The following is a 16,148-nucleotide window of genomic DNA, read 5'->3' as shown; positions in this document are numbered from 1 at the left end:
AGAGCTACATACGGCATATAAAGTTATTCAGATCATGTTTTACTTATCCATTGGTCATGGCCCTTGCAAGACTTAGTGAAATGTTAAAAAAAATGGCAGGTGCGCAAAAGCCCATGCTGACTAACATTTCCATTAATATTCAAAAGTGCAGATGCAATACATGAGGCACTTCAGCGACACAAGCTTTTACAGACAATCGTTTTTTTTTCTAAAACAAGGGCAAAAAACTCTTGTTAGCCCAAGTCAAATGTGACAGAAATAGCAGGTGCAGAACAGCCCATGCAGACCAACATACATATGAAGTTTGAAGTAACGTCTGTACTAGATGTCACATGCGACACAAATTCAAGGGCCATTACTCTTGTAAAGATAAGTAAAAGACTAAGAAATGGCATATGCACAACAACCCATTCTGACCAACATTCCTATGAAGTTTCATGTGTGTAGGTGAGATACTTGTGGTGCACTGGCACCGGATTTTCAAACTCAAACATTTTGTTTTAAAAATCAAAAAAAATCTTATAATTGCGTACTAAAAATTATAATACCGAATATGTAAAAAAATATTGATTTTTTTTTTTTAAATATGCACTTTGTACTGTATGTTAGTATATTATACAGTACAAAGTGCATATTTGAAAAAAAAATATTTTTCAATATTTTTTTACATATTCGGTATTATAATTTTTAGTAAGCAATTATAAGATTTTTTTTGATTTTTTAAAAAAATGTTTGAGTTTGAAAATCCGGTGCCAGTGTTGTGGTGCTACACACGACAGATTTTTGCAACGGAACATGAAGCGACACAATGAACGCCAGCACTCAGATATATCTATATGACGGTATAATCATATTCGTCATTGATATGCATGTCAGTGAATATAATAAGACCATAGTAATGCACACAGTTATATAGTTTATAAGCAATCTAAAGTTGGAAATAATTTTAATAGTTATTCATCAAGTTATTCATTGACAATAGAAATAGCTTATATCATTCAAAAAATATAGAGTAGAATTTTGTCTACCATACAATTCAAATACAAATCATGAACATTGAAATCATAAAAATCAAACACAAATCATTAACATTTCAAAAAGTAAAATTCCATTACCAATCATGAACATAAATTTATGAATCAGTAAAATTACATTACGAATCATGAACCTTTGACTCGGTAAAATTTGAATACAAATCACGAACATTTGAAATCGTAAAAATCAATCACAAGATCATGAACATTTGTACAATTCAAATACAAATTATGGACATTTGAGACCAATACATAAACACTTTAATCATGAATATGCATCATAAACGTCTTTATCCTACACATCAAATACAACACAAATACATAGGAACCATACACATCAAAAACAGCAATTGGACATTCAAACCATACAAATAAAACAAATAAATAAATATAACAAAGAGACATTTGGAATCATGAACGTAAGTCAACTGTGGCTGACAATGACGTCCCGGCTCTATCAGATAGAGCCATACATGTCCCCAAACAGATTAGAAATCAGATTGGTTGGGACTTCCATCACCAATCCATTTTAAACTGCTTTTAAATCATTACCTCTTATTTATATTATTTCTTCTGACAGAGTAATCAAAGAAAATATTTTTAACTCCTGAAATATATTAAGCTATGAATGCAATTCTGAAGCAGACGGATTCTCCCTCGTAGCATGTGAAAGTTTTCAAAATTATATTATCTATTAAAATTTCTATTTGATTGGTTCAGTAAGATACAGTTGATTTTTCTTGGACAGCTTCTTTTAATTCAGCTAGTTGTATATTACAGGAGTGTTTTCAGCTAAAGCAGAACAGGAGGGCAGCTCACCCTTTCCTTTTTAGACCCTGCCCCGTCTTCCTTTTTCGCCCGCCCCATTATATTTAGGCTCCACATATTAAAATTGTATCCCAAAAAGTTGTACACAAAACATTCCAGCTTGAAACACAGAAGAGAGCTGATGTAAAATCTGACCGCTCCTGGCTGTGACGACAAAATTCATTGACCATTGGGATGAGGCCGTGCAAATAGAGATCAATATACTGTTCTGTAATTTGAAGATGAAAATGATTATATCAGGAATATTTGCATACCTTTAAGAGGGTTTTTTGTTTACAATGAAGACAATTTAAATTTCAAATCAGTGCAGTCGGCATTAATGACCAGAATCGATGGCGTCACCATTGTGTTGTTTACGACTGTCACGAAGACCTCTAAAGAACAACAATGTATAGGTTTAAAGACGACTAATCTTAAAAAAGCTCATCATGAGCAATCAAGTGTTCTGGTATGCTACAGAATAAAAAAACTTTTTAATATATACTAATACAAAAATACAGACATTAATATTGCATAAAACCCTTGACAGAACACTCGGCTGAACATTTTAAAAATAAAATAAAACTCTCATATCATGATATGCTACATCAATGTATAGTAATGTCATAAACGTATGTAATGTATATAATAAATAAAATAGTCTTAGTGAAAATTACGTCTTATTTCTCGCAAAAACATATCACAACAAATGTGTTTTTATCAAAATAGTTTTATATAATAGATGAAAGTTTTCCTTTCCAACCAGGAAATCAAGAGAAGTTCAATCTCTTTACGGTTTCCTTTCTACACCAATAATAACACAATGGGCCGACTGTTCGGAACTTTGTAAAAGTTAACAACGTGATAAACGACAGAGTTGTTAACTTATAAAAGTGAACTATTTGATGTGCTCATATATTTAAATACAATTCTCTATTACCTTGTTAGAAATACTGCAGATAACAAGTGTATATATTAAACTTCGAGAACAATAAAGATTTAAAAGTTTTCAAGGATGACGTTAACAATTGGCTGATTGTTAAGAACTTTGTTAAAGTTAACAACATAATTAACATCACTGTTGTTAACTTTGAAACATGAAATATTTGATGATGTGTTAATATAATCAAGTAAAACATGTACTACTGAAGTACTAAATCTTGTTAGGAACACTGTAGATCATAAGTGTATCCATTAAACTTTCAGAGCAGTAACAATTTGCAAGTGATCAACAATGAAATTAACAACGTTGTAAACTTAACAATCAGGCAGTTGTTGTTAACTTTAACCAATTTCTCAAGTCAACATTCTGGCAATTGTCGTTGACTATAAGAAAGGTCTAAACAATCCGCCCAATGTTAAAATGACCTTAAATTTTAAAATCCTATCTATCAGCCCATAATTGACATGACACTTAATCAGATCATAACAGCCATGCTTAATTAGTGCTATTCCATTTCAACACATAACCCCAGGAGATTTAAATCATGCCACCCCACTACAGAAGCAAATTTACCCTTTTGGGGTGAAAATCAGCGAAAAAAGACATCAACCCATATACTATGAAAATATTTACTCCCCCACCCAGGGGTTATATGTTTTTCTGGAATAGCCCTTACTCTGTTTAACAAAATCATTTATTGAATCCAAGTCCACATACTGTGTGAATTCACGTCATGTCTATTTCAGAAAGGTCTCACATTGGAAAACTATCATCTTTGTTTTGATAACAGTATCAATGAATGTTATATTGAAATAACAACGAAACTATTTTGAAAACCAAAATAACATCAAATACAATTCATTGCAGCTGCCAGGTTTCTGTGACTAGATTTAGTAAGATTATAAAATGACCTAGAACATGGCTCGCATTTCATGCTGTTTGAGATCACATCTTGGAACCTGTTTTCTTGGCATCCAATCTTAGACAAGCTTTAGTTGTTTGAAGTCAACCTTGTCATGTAAAACACTGGTTTACATTGCTGTGACTAGCATATCGTCTCATTGAACCAGACCTGAAACAAACAGCAGAACTTAATTTTATTTCAAACAGAACTAGACAAACATATACCCATACTTAAAGCTGCACTCTCACAGATGGACCTTTTTGACAACTTTTGATTTTATTTTACAATAGAATGAGCCAATTGTTGCGTCAATGTCTGAGAACCAGAGATATAAGACTGCTGACAAAGAATCATCACATTTTTCATATTTACGTTCGAAAATTGATGTATTTTGCTGAAAAGCTAATTTTTCTTAAATCTTTAGTAACGCTTTTAACCACAAAACTTCAATTTTCAAACGCAAATATTAAAAACTTTGATCTGATATTTTGTCACCAATTTAATATTACTGGTTTCCAGATATTTAAGCAAAGATTGGTTCATTCAAATTTCCAAGACAAAACATAAATGTCAAAACGGTCAATCTGTGAGAGTGTAGCTTTAACAATATGTCATACATTTCGTAAGTCTTTTTATAAAATGGAAGCAGCCCCCACACAGCGATAGTAACATATACTGTTTAAAACTTATAACGTTCAGAGTAATCAAACTTATGACGAATCGGACCGTTTTCCACAATGATAAATGGGATAATCCAACCTTGAATATCATATGTGTCATTGGAGTACAGCCCTTCACGCACACCCTGGACCACGATATCGGGCAGTATACCTGAAATATGAACACAATCATTAAGTAACAACTCCCTGTTCAACAAGAATTCTGTATTAATCAATATGCTGTTGGTCAGTAGCGCCCATCATTATGTAAGTAATGCTTACTACTTACTAGTGTATAAGCTAAAGAGTTATGGAAGGGTGCTGCTTCCTGTCGTTTTTGGAAGCACCTTTCTCCCCTCTTGGAGACCAGCATGGGCATCCTTTTGCCTTTATTGAATTAAATGCTTAAGACTGTCAGTGTCTTCTTGGTTTAAAAACTCATAATAAGGTTATAAATACATTGCAATTTACATATTTGGCAGTTTAAACGGTTTTAACCTAACATTTAATACTTAGTTTAAACACAGTTCAAAGCATTTTCTGTCAAATTCATAATTTTCCAGCTCTTCACAGGCCAAACTATGTGCCATTTTCTCCCTAAGCATCCTGTCCATTTTCTACTAAAAACCTAGCTAAATTGCCACTAGAATTGCCACTGGCATATTTTCTGCAGTCACTCATTTCAGCAGCTAGTTGGAAAAGACTATCGCAAAACAAGATTAACCTCAGAGAGGTGAAACTTATCGAAGACCATAAAAGCTGTCAATCAAAAATTAACCATAATCATTGTATAATTAATGCTATTTACTTCTGTAGTTTTCCTGCAGGAAAGCATCTTTAGAAAACCCAACAACAGGAATATGTGTTACTGTAGGCTCTGTCATACCAACATCTAATGAACTGAAATAGATTAAAGTTGAACATCAATAAGGCCTAAAAAAAAAAAAATTGTTTGGTTAGGGTTACATCCTTCTCAAACATAGGTAGGGTAGGTAGGTTTTTTTTATTATTTTTTTTATTTTTTTATTAGGCTTTATATAAGAATATCATTTTCATCATTGGAGAATGATGTTAAAGCTATCTTCTGTATAAGCATTTAAGGTTTAAACTACATATTGAAAAGCAATTGAAAAAAAACGATTTTTTTTTTTTTTTTTCATTTTTTTTTCAAACTGACTTTAAAAATGGTAGGGTCGGCGCCTATTCCGTAGGTAGGGTCGGGTAACCCGAACCAAATGTATTTTTTTTTAGGCCTAACGCCAAAAGAAAATGATATTGTGTTTCCTGTTACACGCTGACAAAAGGTAGAGAAAACATCTCAATTTTCGAATATGATTTTATCCTGTACAAAGAATGGATATCATTAATTGTATTGTTTACATAAATACAAAGTCTGGCATTAACTTTGCCAAAAAAGTAACACAATGAAAATTAAACTGTACCATCTTGTTTAAAACAGCACCACATGGGTTATATATAAAAATGAATAAATAATTTTATTTTATAAAAATAAGAGCCATCTTTAAAAATAGGGAAGGTCAGGTAACTGGAACAAAAATTAACTTTGTTTGGCAAAGTTAACATTCTATTAAACAGCAAACTAAAGAAATGATGAGCTTATGACTGTGTCTAAGGATGTGGCTTCTCATGAATAATTCTGAAAATAGAAATTGTATCAAACAATGAGTTGTGGCACACACCCATATCACGTGTGATACGTAAACTAGCATTGCTCAATGCTGCTCTTAGTTAGTAATCTTTTAAACTATCTTTAAATCTTGGATGTGTTCCTGAACAAAGTCCTTTAATCACTAGTTAATCACTAGTAAAAGGATCATCATAATCGAAAAAGATTTGATTTATGTTAAATCGTGTACTCACTCAAAACTGCCTGATCTTGGCAGATGCACCTCTAGAAACTTGAAAAATGACCTTGGAATGGTTTCACTTTCTAGGATTCCCTGAAATGGAGAAAAAAATATATCATTAGCATTGGTCTGGAAATGGTTCCATCGGGTCAGTCTTTTTTACCCAACCTATTCAAATTCATTTTTTTCTGAATAATTTCCCCATAAGAAGGGCCCCAGACCTCTTCCCATAGATCTGAGATATAGCTATGACTATTTGAGATAAAATGGAATTACAATGACATGTTAAGCTGTCTGCACTTTGTTGACTTTGAAATAAATAAATAATACAATATACCTGCAAATATAGCTCAAGTGCAACTCTTCTCTGCTCAACCACTTTGTGGCTGAATTTTAAAACTTTTTTCGGTGGGAACTCTGGGGTGTCTACAACTTTTTTCAACTGTTTATGCAGTTCTTCAAACTCTGAGTATCTTTTATATAAACTATGAGATCTTCCGCTCTGGAACACATCTACTTTATATGCCTGAAATATAATAAAAACACTTTTAATAAGTGGTCCATGAGGGCCTATGCTCTACTGGCATAGCTCTTTTAGGCTATATACTCAACCCACATTCAAAGGGATGCAATCAATGAATCATATATGTTTCAAAGGGAGAAAAAGTTTGAAACATTACAATAACTCTCTGTAAGGACTTGTCTTCAATCCTTAAGGCTTTTTTTTGCATTTCAAGGGGCATGTTCCAGTCATACATGGGCAGATCGGGCTGCTTATGAAAAGTTTTTATGGGTATCTGACTACTGTTTTGATTCAGAAAACTGAACACTTTATCAAATTCACAAGCAATTGTTTACAAATGCATGGTCGATGGACACAGCGCCATTGCATAAGACTTTGGCCAGATAAGCTTAAAACCACAGAAATCAATAATTTACATGTACAACTGTATAATAATGTTTTTCTTGGATAATGTTACTGGCTCACAAATCAGAACTCTTTTTGAGGTTTTTCACAATTATCTTGGAGAGTTTTTGTTGAAGTAAGTTAAAATTGCGTATGAAACATCTTTGGTTAATGTGACAACATCTGTCAAAGTACAGACTCACGATCTCATCAATTTTATGTTGAAAATCGTTCATTTTATGGACAGTAGATCACCCTTAAATTTATGCTTTGGAGGACACAAATACCGAACACTTGAAAAGCGCAAATACATGGTCATACAATTATAATTAATAAGTATGCTATATTAAATAAACACTTAACTGCAAAGTTAATTATTGTTTCCGATGTTTTTTCAAAACATGAAATTCAAATGTAAAACGTGATTTCCATTTATAAATACCTTGAATGTAGGTCAACATAACTGAAAAACCTAAATGATGCGCGTGCGCCCTCTGACGTCATTCCCCCATGTACTACATTTTGATCTTTAAGGTATAAACATTAAATGGCATTTTTTTAGCAAAATACTTAACAAAACAAGATGAAACTTCGCAAGTGTAGTCAAGGCAAGCCTCTGAATTGATCTTGATCATCGAATAATTGATCACAGTAAATAAACGTGTGTTTTAGCCGGTGTTCGGTATTTGTGCCCTGTTCGGAAATGTACCGTCAACCAGTATGGCTGCCTGGTTGTGTCCCAGTTTCCACTGCAATCTTTTGTTTTTGTATCATTTATGAATTTCTATAATTGTGCAGCCTATCAGACCAGATATCTGTTATTTCAATAAAAATGAAACTCAATTAATGTAAACATTTAGCCAGATTTTCATAACCCCATTCTCTATCTCTTAAACGCCCACTGTTTTAGCAACGAAGATAGTGTTGTGTAACCGTTGCCAACTTAAGCTGTTTTTACAGGCGATGATGCGCCAGTACATTAATGCTTGGTTTGATATAAGATTAAATCATGTATTTACCGTGAAAGTGTCACCATTTACTTCCATTTTCTGACAAGTTGGAATAGAAACTCGGAGCATATTGGCTTTCGATGTTATTGTTGCAATCTTGGTAGAACTCGTTGCACATGCACGGTTAAACACTACTGTAGCAATCTTATACCATCAGCATCAGCAGTTATGTCCCTTGCATTTAATAATAATAATAATAATAATAATAATAATAATAATAATAATAATAATAATAATAATAAATGATAATCATAATATAAATAATATTAATATTAAAAAATATAATAATACAAACAGTTTTTGCACCTTAACATTTTCTAAGGGTCTTCCATTGATTGTAACACATAGACTAGCGACATGCTTTGTTTTGTTCAGTGCCAGACAGCCATCCATTTTGATTAGGTAGAACTTAACAGGCCAAAGTACATGTAAGGGATCCGGTGGCATTACTTATTTTAATTTTAGGATGCGTCTATGAGCCTTTTTAGCTGAAAAAAGTGGTGTGGCCTGTATACAGACATGATATTTACATTGCACCAATCACCTACGACTTGAGTAAGCTCGCGCGTTGTGAGGCTGAAGAGTTCCGGTTGTTCGCTTCATAAGTGTCAATAGTTATTCATATTGTTGCCATTTATATACGTCCAATTGACATGTATAGACTAAATATTGTAACCACATATTTTATACCTAAAGCTTTGGATTTGTGGGTGATATGTGTACATTATTTTTCGAAAAATCCTGGAATGTTGTTGTATTCTCAATTTATGCATGCGTTTTATATTTTAAGATATGGACACATGTTATGCTGTTCATAATAATTAGAACATCTGGTCTACATAAAATGGTGTTTGTTCATCGATATCGAAAATGTGATTAAACAAGGTATAACGATTGTCAGTTCTATGTTTTCTTTATTTGTATAATTGACATTATCAAATATAAATGCATCATCAATAAAAATAACACACAAAACCAATAAACTTGCTGTCTTTAATTGAACGCTGCATGGTTTCAATTAGCATGGCAAAAAAGTAATCATAATAGAGCTCTAGACTATAGAACCAATCGCTCATTAAACGAACAATTCTCTTCATATTTAAACTATAAAGTACGTTAAAAATAACGTAACTCATACGATTTATTATAAATGTACTAGAATATAATGTATTTCATTGTGTTTTTCACTTTTGTCGGAATGCTGACAGCGTTAACCTATTCATAAGTTCGTATATTTTTGGTAGAAACTCTAATACTAGTGGTGCTCAATTAAATTAATACTCATTTAATACAATGTCGTTTTTTCACGGGTATTGTCATTTTTGGATGTATTCTTTATGCACCAGTTATTTGTAACCACGCCCCCCCCCCAGGTCCGGGGAATAGCGGGGACTTTGACTTTCGGTCCAGCCAAGCCCGGGCAAAGTCTCCGCCCTGCGGGGACAATCTGCTGGTAAAACCCCCGCCAAATGCCCACGCACCCAAGGGACCCTAGGTAAGGCTAATTTCCCGTTAAATTTGGCGTGAAGACAAAACCACCGCAGTCACCCGGCACGGCCACCTGGAAAGTAAAAACACGGCCCATTTCCCCGGCCATCCCCGGTATACCCCCGGACCTGGGGGGGGGGGGGCGTGGTTACAATTGACTGGTGCATTAACGATCCGGTTTTGTAATGGTGATACTATATACAGCACGCGAGAGATGAGAAGTTACTTGTCTTAGACTGATGACTTTTCTGTTTTCTTTTCCCTTACTAGGCGTTGAGTGCTGATTCACTGTTCGTGTCTATGTCTCTGTTTTCTCCATGTTCAGATGTAGTCTCATCACATTCTTTTGGAACATTGTTAGGGACAGCACCTGATGTTTCTGGTATATCAGCATCAAAACCAGCGTTGCCTTCAAAATGTTCACGTGATGTGGCACGTGACGAAACACAGCCCTCTGATTGGCCCGCACCACGCGGCTGCACAACAAACATGTCGAGATCTGGACCGGAAGCGTTTCTCTCCTCTTGTGCACCTACCCGACTCTTCTCTGGTAACAGAAAGTCAATTTAAGGTAAGCCATCCATCATAAGGCTGAAAAGAGTTTTCTCCCTTTCATGCTTTAAAGTTGTGTAACTGCTTAAAGGTAAACCATCCATAAATCGGACGTTAAAATATGTAAGTGTTTTTATATTAACATCGAGGTTATTTCAATGTTTAAATAATTTTTATTTATTGATTAACTTTTATATTTTTTGCATGGATGACAATGAAACTTAGCATTTTGAAACTTAAGCAATTGTACAAGTAAAAGAAAAATTCATATCGACTAAGATCGAAGAGCTGGTCGCTCTCTAAACGCACTCCGCCCTTCTTAAGCATTCAGGGCCACCTTTTCTCATCACCAAATATACGACAATATATCGTTATATCGAAAGATTCTGAGAAATATTTTTATTATCACAAATACAAAAAGTTTTCCTTTAAAATATAAAACAGTTTTGCCTGATTCGCCCAATAATGCTGTAAGGTTCGTAACAGATGTTATAACCACTCAAAATTATTTATTTCCGAAAAAATATAATAAATGCCCCAAAATGGAACATAATTAAATTAGAAAAATTGAAAATAATTTTTTTTAGAAAAAAGTACATAATAGTTAGAAAAGTTGATATATAATTGGAGTAATTATCTATGCATGTAGCCTTTTCAAGTTAACGTTTCTGTGAAGAACACATTTTGAACAATTGTACACCATTTTTTCTTAGTATTACGTACTTTTTTTTCTATTTTTTCAGTTTCTATTTTCCTTTTTTATTTATACATTTATAAAACTATTTTTACGTCTTATATTTCGCGTTGATGATCTTTCTAACCAACTGTACATATTTTTTTCTAAACACTACGCAAGTTTCTATTTTTTACTTTCATTTTTTTTTAAATTTTTATTATATTTATAAAACTATTTCTACGTCTGATATTATCACATTGATTTGTTTTAAAAAGTTTTACATAAAAAATCAACAATGTGCCTTTAAAATGAAACATCATTACTAGACACAAAGAAAGCACGTTCTCTGCCATTACTTATCCTTTCTTCGTTTTCTGAAAGTCTAGTCGCCATTACGTGCCAATAAACTTACGTTTATAGAGCCCATGGCGAATATGATAACGGCGATATTTGTAGATTCCCACAGATAGTGTAACCGTTAAGGACAGCACTATAAGCACTGCAAACAGCGCCGCCACCACGACAAATGTGTCCACTCTGCAAAGAAAATAATAATTTACTATGATTTCAACCTACATTTGTAAATGTGGTTTTTGTAGTCTCAGAAATGTAGATGTCACACAGTCTGATTTCATTTCATTCTGCACAGAACAAATATATTCATTAAATGTGTCTCTTGGAGTGGATGTATGCCCAAGTCGATTGTTTTGGCGGAATAACACATTTGATATACATTTGTATATGACTTTAGTGCAATAATATTCGAAAGGAACGGTGATTTCTTTTTCAAAATTAGAAAACCACTAGAAGCGACACAAATTTCGATCCTTACCCTTTTTCGTCATCCTCAAAAGCTTGCGTTGTGATAACTGGTTCGGTTATATTTGACGACGTCGTTTCGCTTTGTGCTAAAATATATCATGCACGGTATAGCAATGTAATCAGTAAAACGCACCCGTACATGTAACAGTTTAAGTATATGTATATTTAGTTTATTTTTTTTATTTTATCATGAATCGAATTCTTTGAAATAAGATTGTAATTCAAGTGTACACATAACCCGAACGCATTTATCACCACTTACCCTATCCCTAAATTAATACCATGAATAAACCTAACTCTAACGCTACCACTAACCCTTCTGCCTATACCGCCGCTAACCCTAACCCTAACCTAACCTAAACATCAATCTTAACCCAAACGCTACTACCACCATTAACTCCAGCCCTACCGATAATAACACCAACAACCCTGACCCTGAAGCTAACACAAAAAACAACGTACCCTAACCCAAATGTAAATACCATGTCTTACCCTACCAGTAACGCTCATACCATCACTGCCCCAAATGCTAAAACCATCATTAACTCTAAGGCCATTCCCCTATGTTAATATCAACCCTTACGCTTATACCATCACTTCCCCCAATGCTTATACCAACATTAACCCCAAGGCATTTCGCTAATGTTTATACCAACTCTAACCCTAACCCTTACGCTTATACCATCACTTCCCCAAATGCTTATACCAACATTAACCCCAAGGCATTCCGCTTATGTTTATACCAACTCTAATCCTAACCCTTACGCTTATACCATCACTTCCCCAAATGCTTATACCAACATTAACCCCAAGGCATTCCGCTAATGTTTATACCAACTCTAACCCTAACCCTTACGCTTATACCATCACTTCCCCCAATGCTTATAACAACATTAACCCCAAGGCATTCCGCTAATGTTTCTAACCCTAACCCTTACGCTTATACCATCACTTCCCCCAATGCTTATACCAACATTAACCCCAAGGCATTCCGCTAATGTTTATACCAACTCTAACCCTAACCCTTACGCTAATGCCATCACTGCCCCCAATGCTAATACCACCATTAACCCCAAGGCATTCCCCTAATGTTTATACCAACTCTAACTCTAATCCTAATAATACCACCATTAAACCCAAGGTATTCCCCTAGTGTTTATACCAACTCTATCTCTAACCCTAACTCTAATACCATCACTTCCCCAATGCTAATACCACCATTAACCCCAAGGCAATCCCCTAATGTTGATACCAACTCTAACCCTAACCCTTACGATAATGCCACCACTTCCCCCAAAGCTAATACCACCATTAACCCTAAGGTCTTCCCCTAATGTTTATACCAACTCTAACCCTAACCCTTACGCTAATACCATCACTTCCTCAATGCTAATACCACCATTAACCCCAAGACATTCCCCTAATGTTACTACCAACTCTAACCCTAACACTTACGATAATGCCACCACTTCCCCAAAGCTAATACCACCATTAACCCTAAGATCTTCCCCTAATGTTAATAACTTAATACCAACTCTAACCCTAACACTTACGCTAATGCCACCACTTCCCCAAAGCTAATACCACCATTAACCCTAAGATCTTCCCCTAATGTTAATAACTTAATACCAACTCTAACCCTAACCCTTACGCTAATGCCACAACTTCCCCCAATGCTAATACCACAACTTCCCCCAATGCTAATACCACCACTTCCCCCAATGCTAATACCACCACTTCCCCCAATGCTAATACCACCACTTCCCCCAATGCTAATACCACCACTTTACCCAATGCTAATACCACCACTTTCCCCCAATGCTAATACCACCACTTCCCCCAATGCTAATACCACCACTTTCCCCAATGCTAATACCACCACTTCCCCCAATGCTAATACCACCACTTCCCCCAATGCTAATACCACCACTTTCCCCAATGCTAATACCACCACTTTCCCCAATGCTAATACCACCACTTTCCCCAATGCTAATACCACCACTTCCCCCAATGCTAATACCACCACTTTACCCAATGCTAATACCACCACTTTCCCCCAATGCTAATACCACCACTTCCCCCAATGCTAATACCACCACTTTCCCGTATGCTAATACCACCACTTCCCCCAATGCTTATACCACCACTTTCCCCAATGCTAATACCACCACTTCCCTCAATGCTAATACCACCACTTTCCCCAATGCTAATACCACCACTTTCCCTAATGCTAATACCACCACTTCCCCAAATGCTAATACCACCACTTCCCCCAATGCTTATACCAATACTTTCCCCAATGCTTATACCACCACTTCCCCCAATGCTTATACCACCACTTCCCCCAATGCTAATACCACCACTTTCCCCAATGCTTATACCACCACTTCCCCAATGCTTATTCCACCACTTCCCCCAATGCTTATACCACCACTTCCCCCAATGCTTATACCACCACTTCCCCCAATGCTTATACCACCTATTCCCCCAATGCTAATACCACCACTTCCCCCAGTGCTTATACCACCACTTCCCCCAATGCTAATACCACCACTTTCCCCAATGCTTATACCACCACTTCCCCAATGCTTATACCACCACTTCCCCAATGCTTATTCCACCACTTCCCCCAATGCTTATACCACCACTTTCCCCAATGCTTATACCACCACTTCCCCAATGCTTATTCCACCACTTCCCACAATGCTTATACCACCTATTCCCCCAATGCTTATACCACCACTTTCCCCAATGCTTATACCACCTATTCCCCCAATGCTAATACCACCACTTCCCCCAATGCTAATACCACAATTAACCCTTAGGCCATTCCCCTATGTTACTACCAACTCTAACCCTTACCTTTACGCTAAAACCATCACTTTCCCCAATGCTCATACCATCACTGCCCCTAATGCTTATACTATCACTAACAATAGTTACTAATACTAATACTTAATACTAAATCTAATCCTAATGCTAAGCTGCATTAATCCTAACGCAACTCTAACATCAGCCCTAACGTGCTCTATCATAACTAAGACTTAAATCTCAACATTCATTATTTATTCACATCTCAGCCCAAATGAGTACATGCTACATGTTTAAAGTGATTAGTTTCTTGTTTATATAAAGAATACATACCGAACACAAGCAAACACGACTCCAGTAATAACACGAAAAGAATCATATTATTTCTTCGCACGATTGTTACATTTTAAAATCTTATAAATCTAAATTTAACATTAATCTGTTATGCATAAACGTGTAAAACAATATCATTTTTTTGCCAATAAAATGATCAACTTGAAATACGATATTGTTTAAACAGGGTTTACAAACAGAACAAATACAGTAGGTTTAACAAAAGACATGTTCGAGGTCGATAATGTATTATCTTATCTTATATCTGTTTTATTCCGTTAAAAACAATATGCGCAAGCTACGGCGTTAAGGAACGAGCAAATGTCTGCTTTATTTTATAATATTATTTGCTTTGCATTTTACAACCAACAAGAAAGATTTCCCATATCAATTGAAAAAAGAAAGAAAACACACATTTTTATGAAATCATAACACTTTATTGTATATTTCAATCACATATTTAACAACTTCTGAATTGCAGTCTTATAATATATTTGCATATGCAATTGCAAAAGACAAATTTTATTACAATATTACGATATTTTCGTCAGCAAGAGCAAATCATCTACATCCTTAAGCTAATGATAAAGTCTGATGTCTATAATAACATTGGCCAGTTCAAAACTGCAGTCTGCACAATGAATGGTAAATGATGCCGATAATCTTCCGCGCATACAAGTAAGTGGAGATGACGTCCCAGTCCATTGCCGCCTCTGGCAAGCATCATAATGAGTCTGGACTAATTAGGTGTTAAGACGGCATTAGTGGTCACGTATTGATTGAATGACTCAAAAGACCACTGGTCCAGATGGTGTCGGGTTAATTCGGCCTAGTTATCATTTCAGCCTGGTCATATTTGGCTAACTAGTTTTGATATGCTCTAATGAACATGTATATGCATACGATTATCAAATAATATGTTTGAACGATACTTCGATGATTTGCAATATTACTATTTTTAGAATTTGTCCTTTAAATTTCAATGATATATGTCGGCCACTCCATTGTTTAGCTGTAATGTTGATATATTTATATGTAAATGTAACAAAACAACTGGAAGTTAACATGTTCTACAGTAAAACTGCGATCGCTCGAGGTCGCAGGGGACCGAGCCTAAACCTCGAGGGAACCGATGTTTCGAACGACCCGATTTTCAATTCTCCAGTCTGTTATGAAATATAGTTCAGTGTATTTCAAGTATGAAGTAGTCTGTTTACTAAGACACCAATTATGTGTTGGGTTGTGGAAATCGCTCATATGTTCAAAGGCTGTCGTTTACTATATGTATACTAAATATAAAATGTAAAAGATATATTAATAAATTAATAAATCGA

General features: G+C 35.1%; 2 protein-coding genes across 2 annotated transcripts; both read right to left on the bottom strand.

The window, feature by feature from the left end:
* Window positions 1–747: 747 nt before the first annotated feature.
* LOC128226801 (sorting nexin-24-like) lies at window positions 748–8,266 on the bottom strand. The gene is made up of 6 exons (XM_052936859.1): window positions 8,142–8,266; window positions 6,553–6,741; window positions 6,229–6,308; window positions 5,156–5,247; window positions 4,448–4,519; window positions 748–3,856 (listed from the first exon to the last, which is right to left on the bottom strand). The coding sequence occupies exons 1-6, from the start codon at window positions 8,199–8,201 to the stop codon at window positions 3,843–3,845; spliced, it is 507 nt and encodes a 168-aa protein (XP_052792819.1). The 5' UTR covers window positions 8,202–8,266; the 3' UTR covers window positions 748–3,842.
* Window positions 8,267–8,942: 676 nt separating this feature from the next.
* LOC128229012 (uncharacterized) lies at window positions 8,943–14,944 on the bottom strand. Its single transcript, XM_052940635.1, has 4 exons — window positions 14,815–14,944; window positions 11,681–11,756; window positions 11,261–11,385; window positions 8,943–10,167 (listed from the first exon to the last, which is right to left on the bottom strand). The coding sequence occupies exons 1-4, from the start codon at window positions 14,858–14,860 to the stop codon at window positions 9,887–9,889; spliced, it is 528 nt and encodes a 175-aa protein (XP_052796595.1). The 5' UTR covers window positions 14,861–14,944; the 3' UTR covers window positions 8,943–9,886.
* Window positions 14,945–16,148: the final 1,204 nt, after the last annotated feature.

This window comes from Mya arenaria, chromosome 3 (assembly GCF_026914265.1).
Source record: "Mya arenaria isolate MELC-2E11 chromosome 3, ASM2691426v1".
Lineage (NCBI taxonomy): Eukaryota > Metazoa > Mollusca > Bivalvia > Myida > Myidae > Mya > Mya arenaria.
Note: the sequence above shows the minus strand (reverse complement) of the source record. Positions and strands in the feature narration are given on the sequence as shown.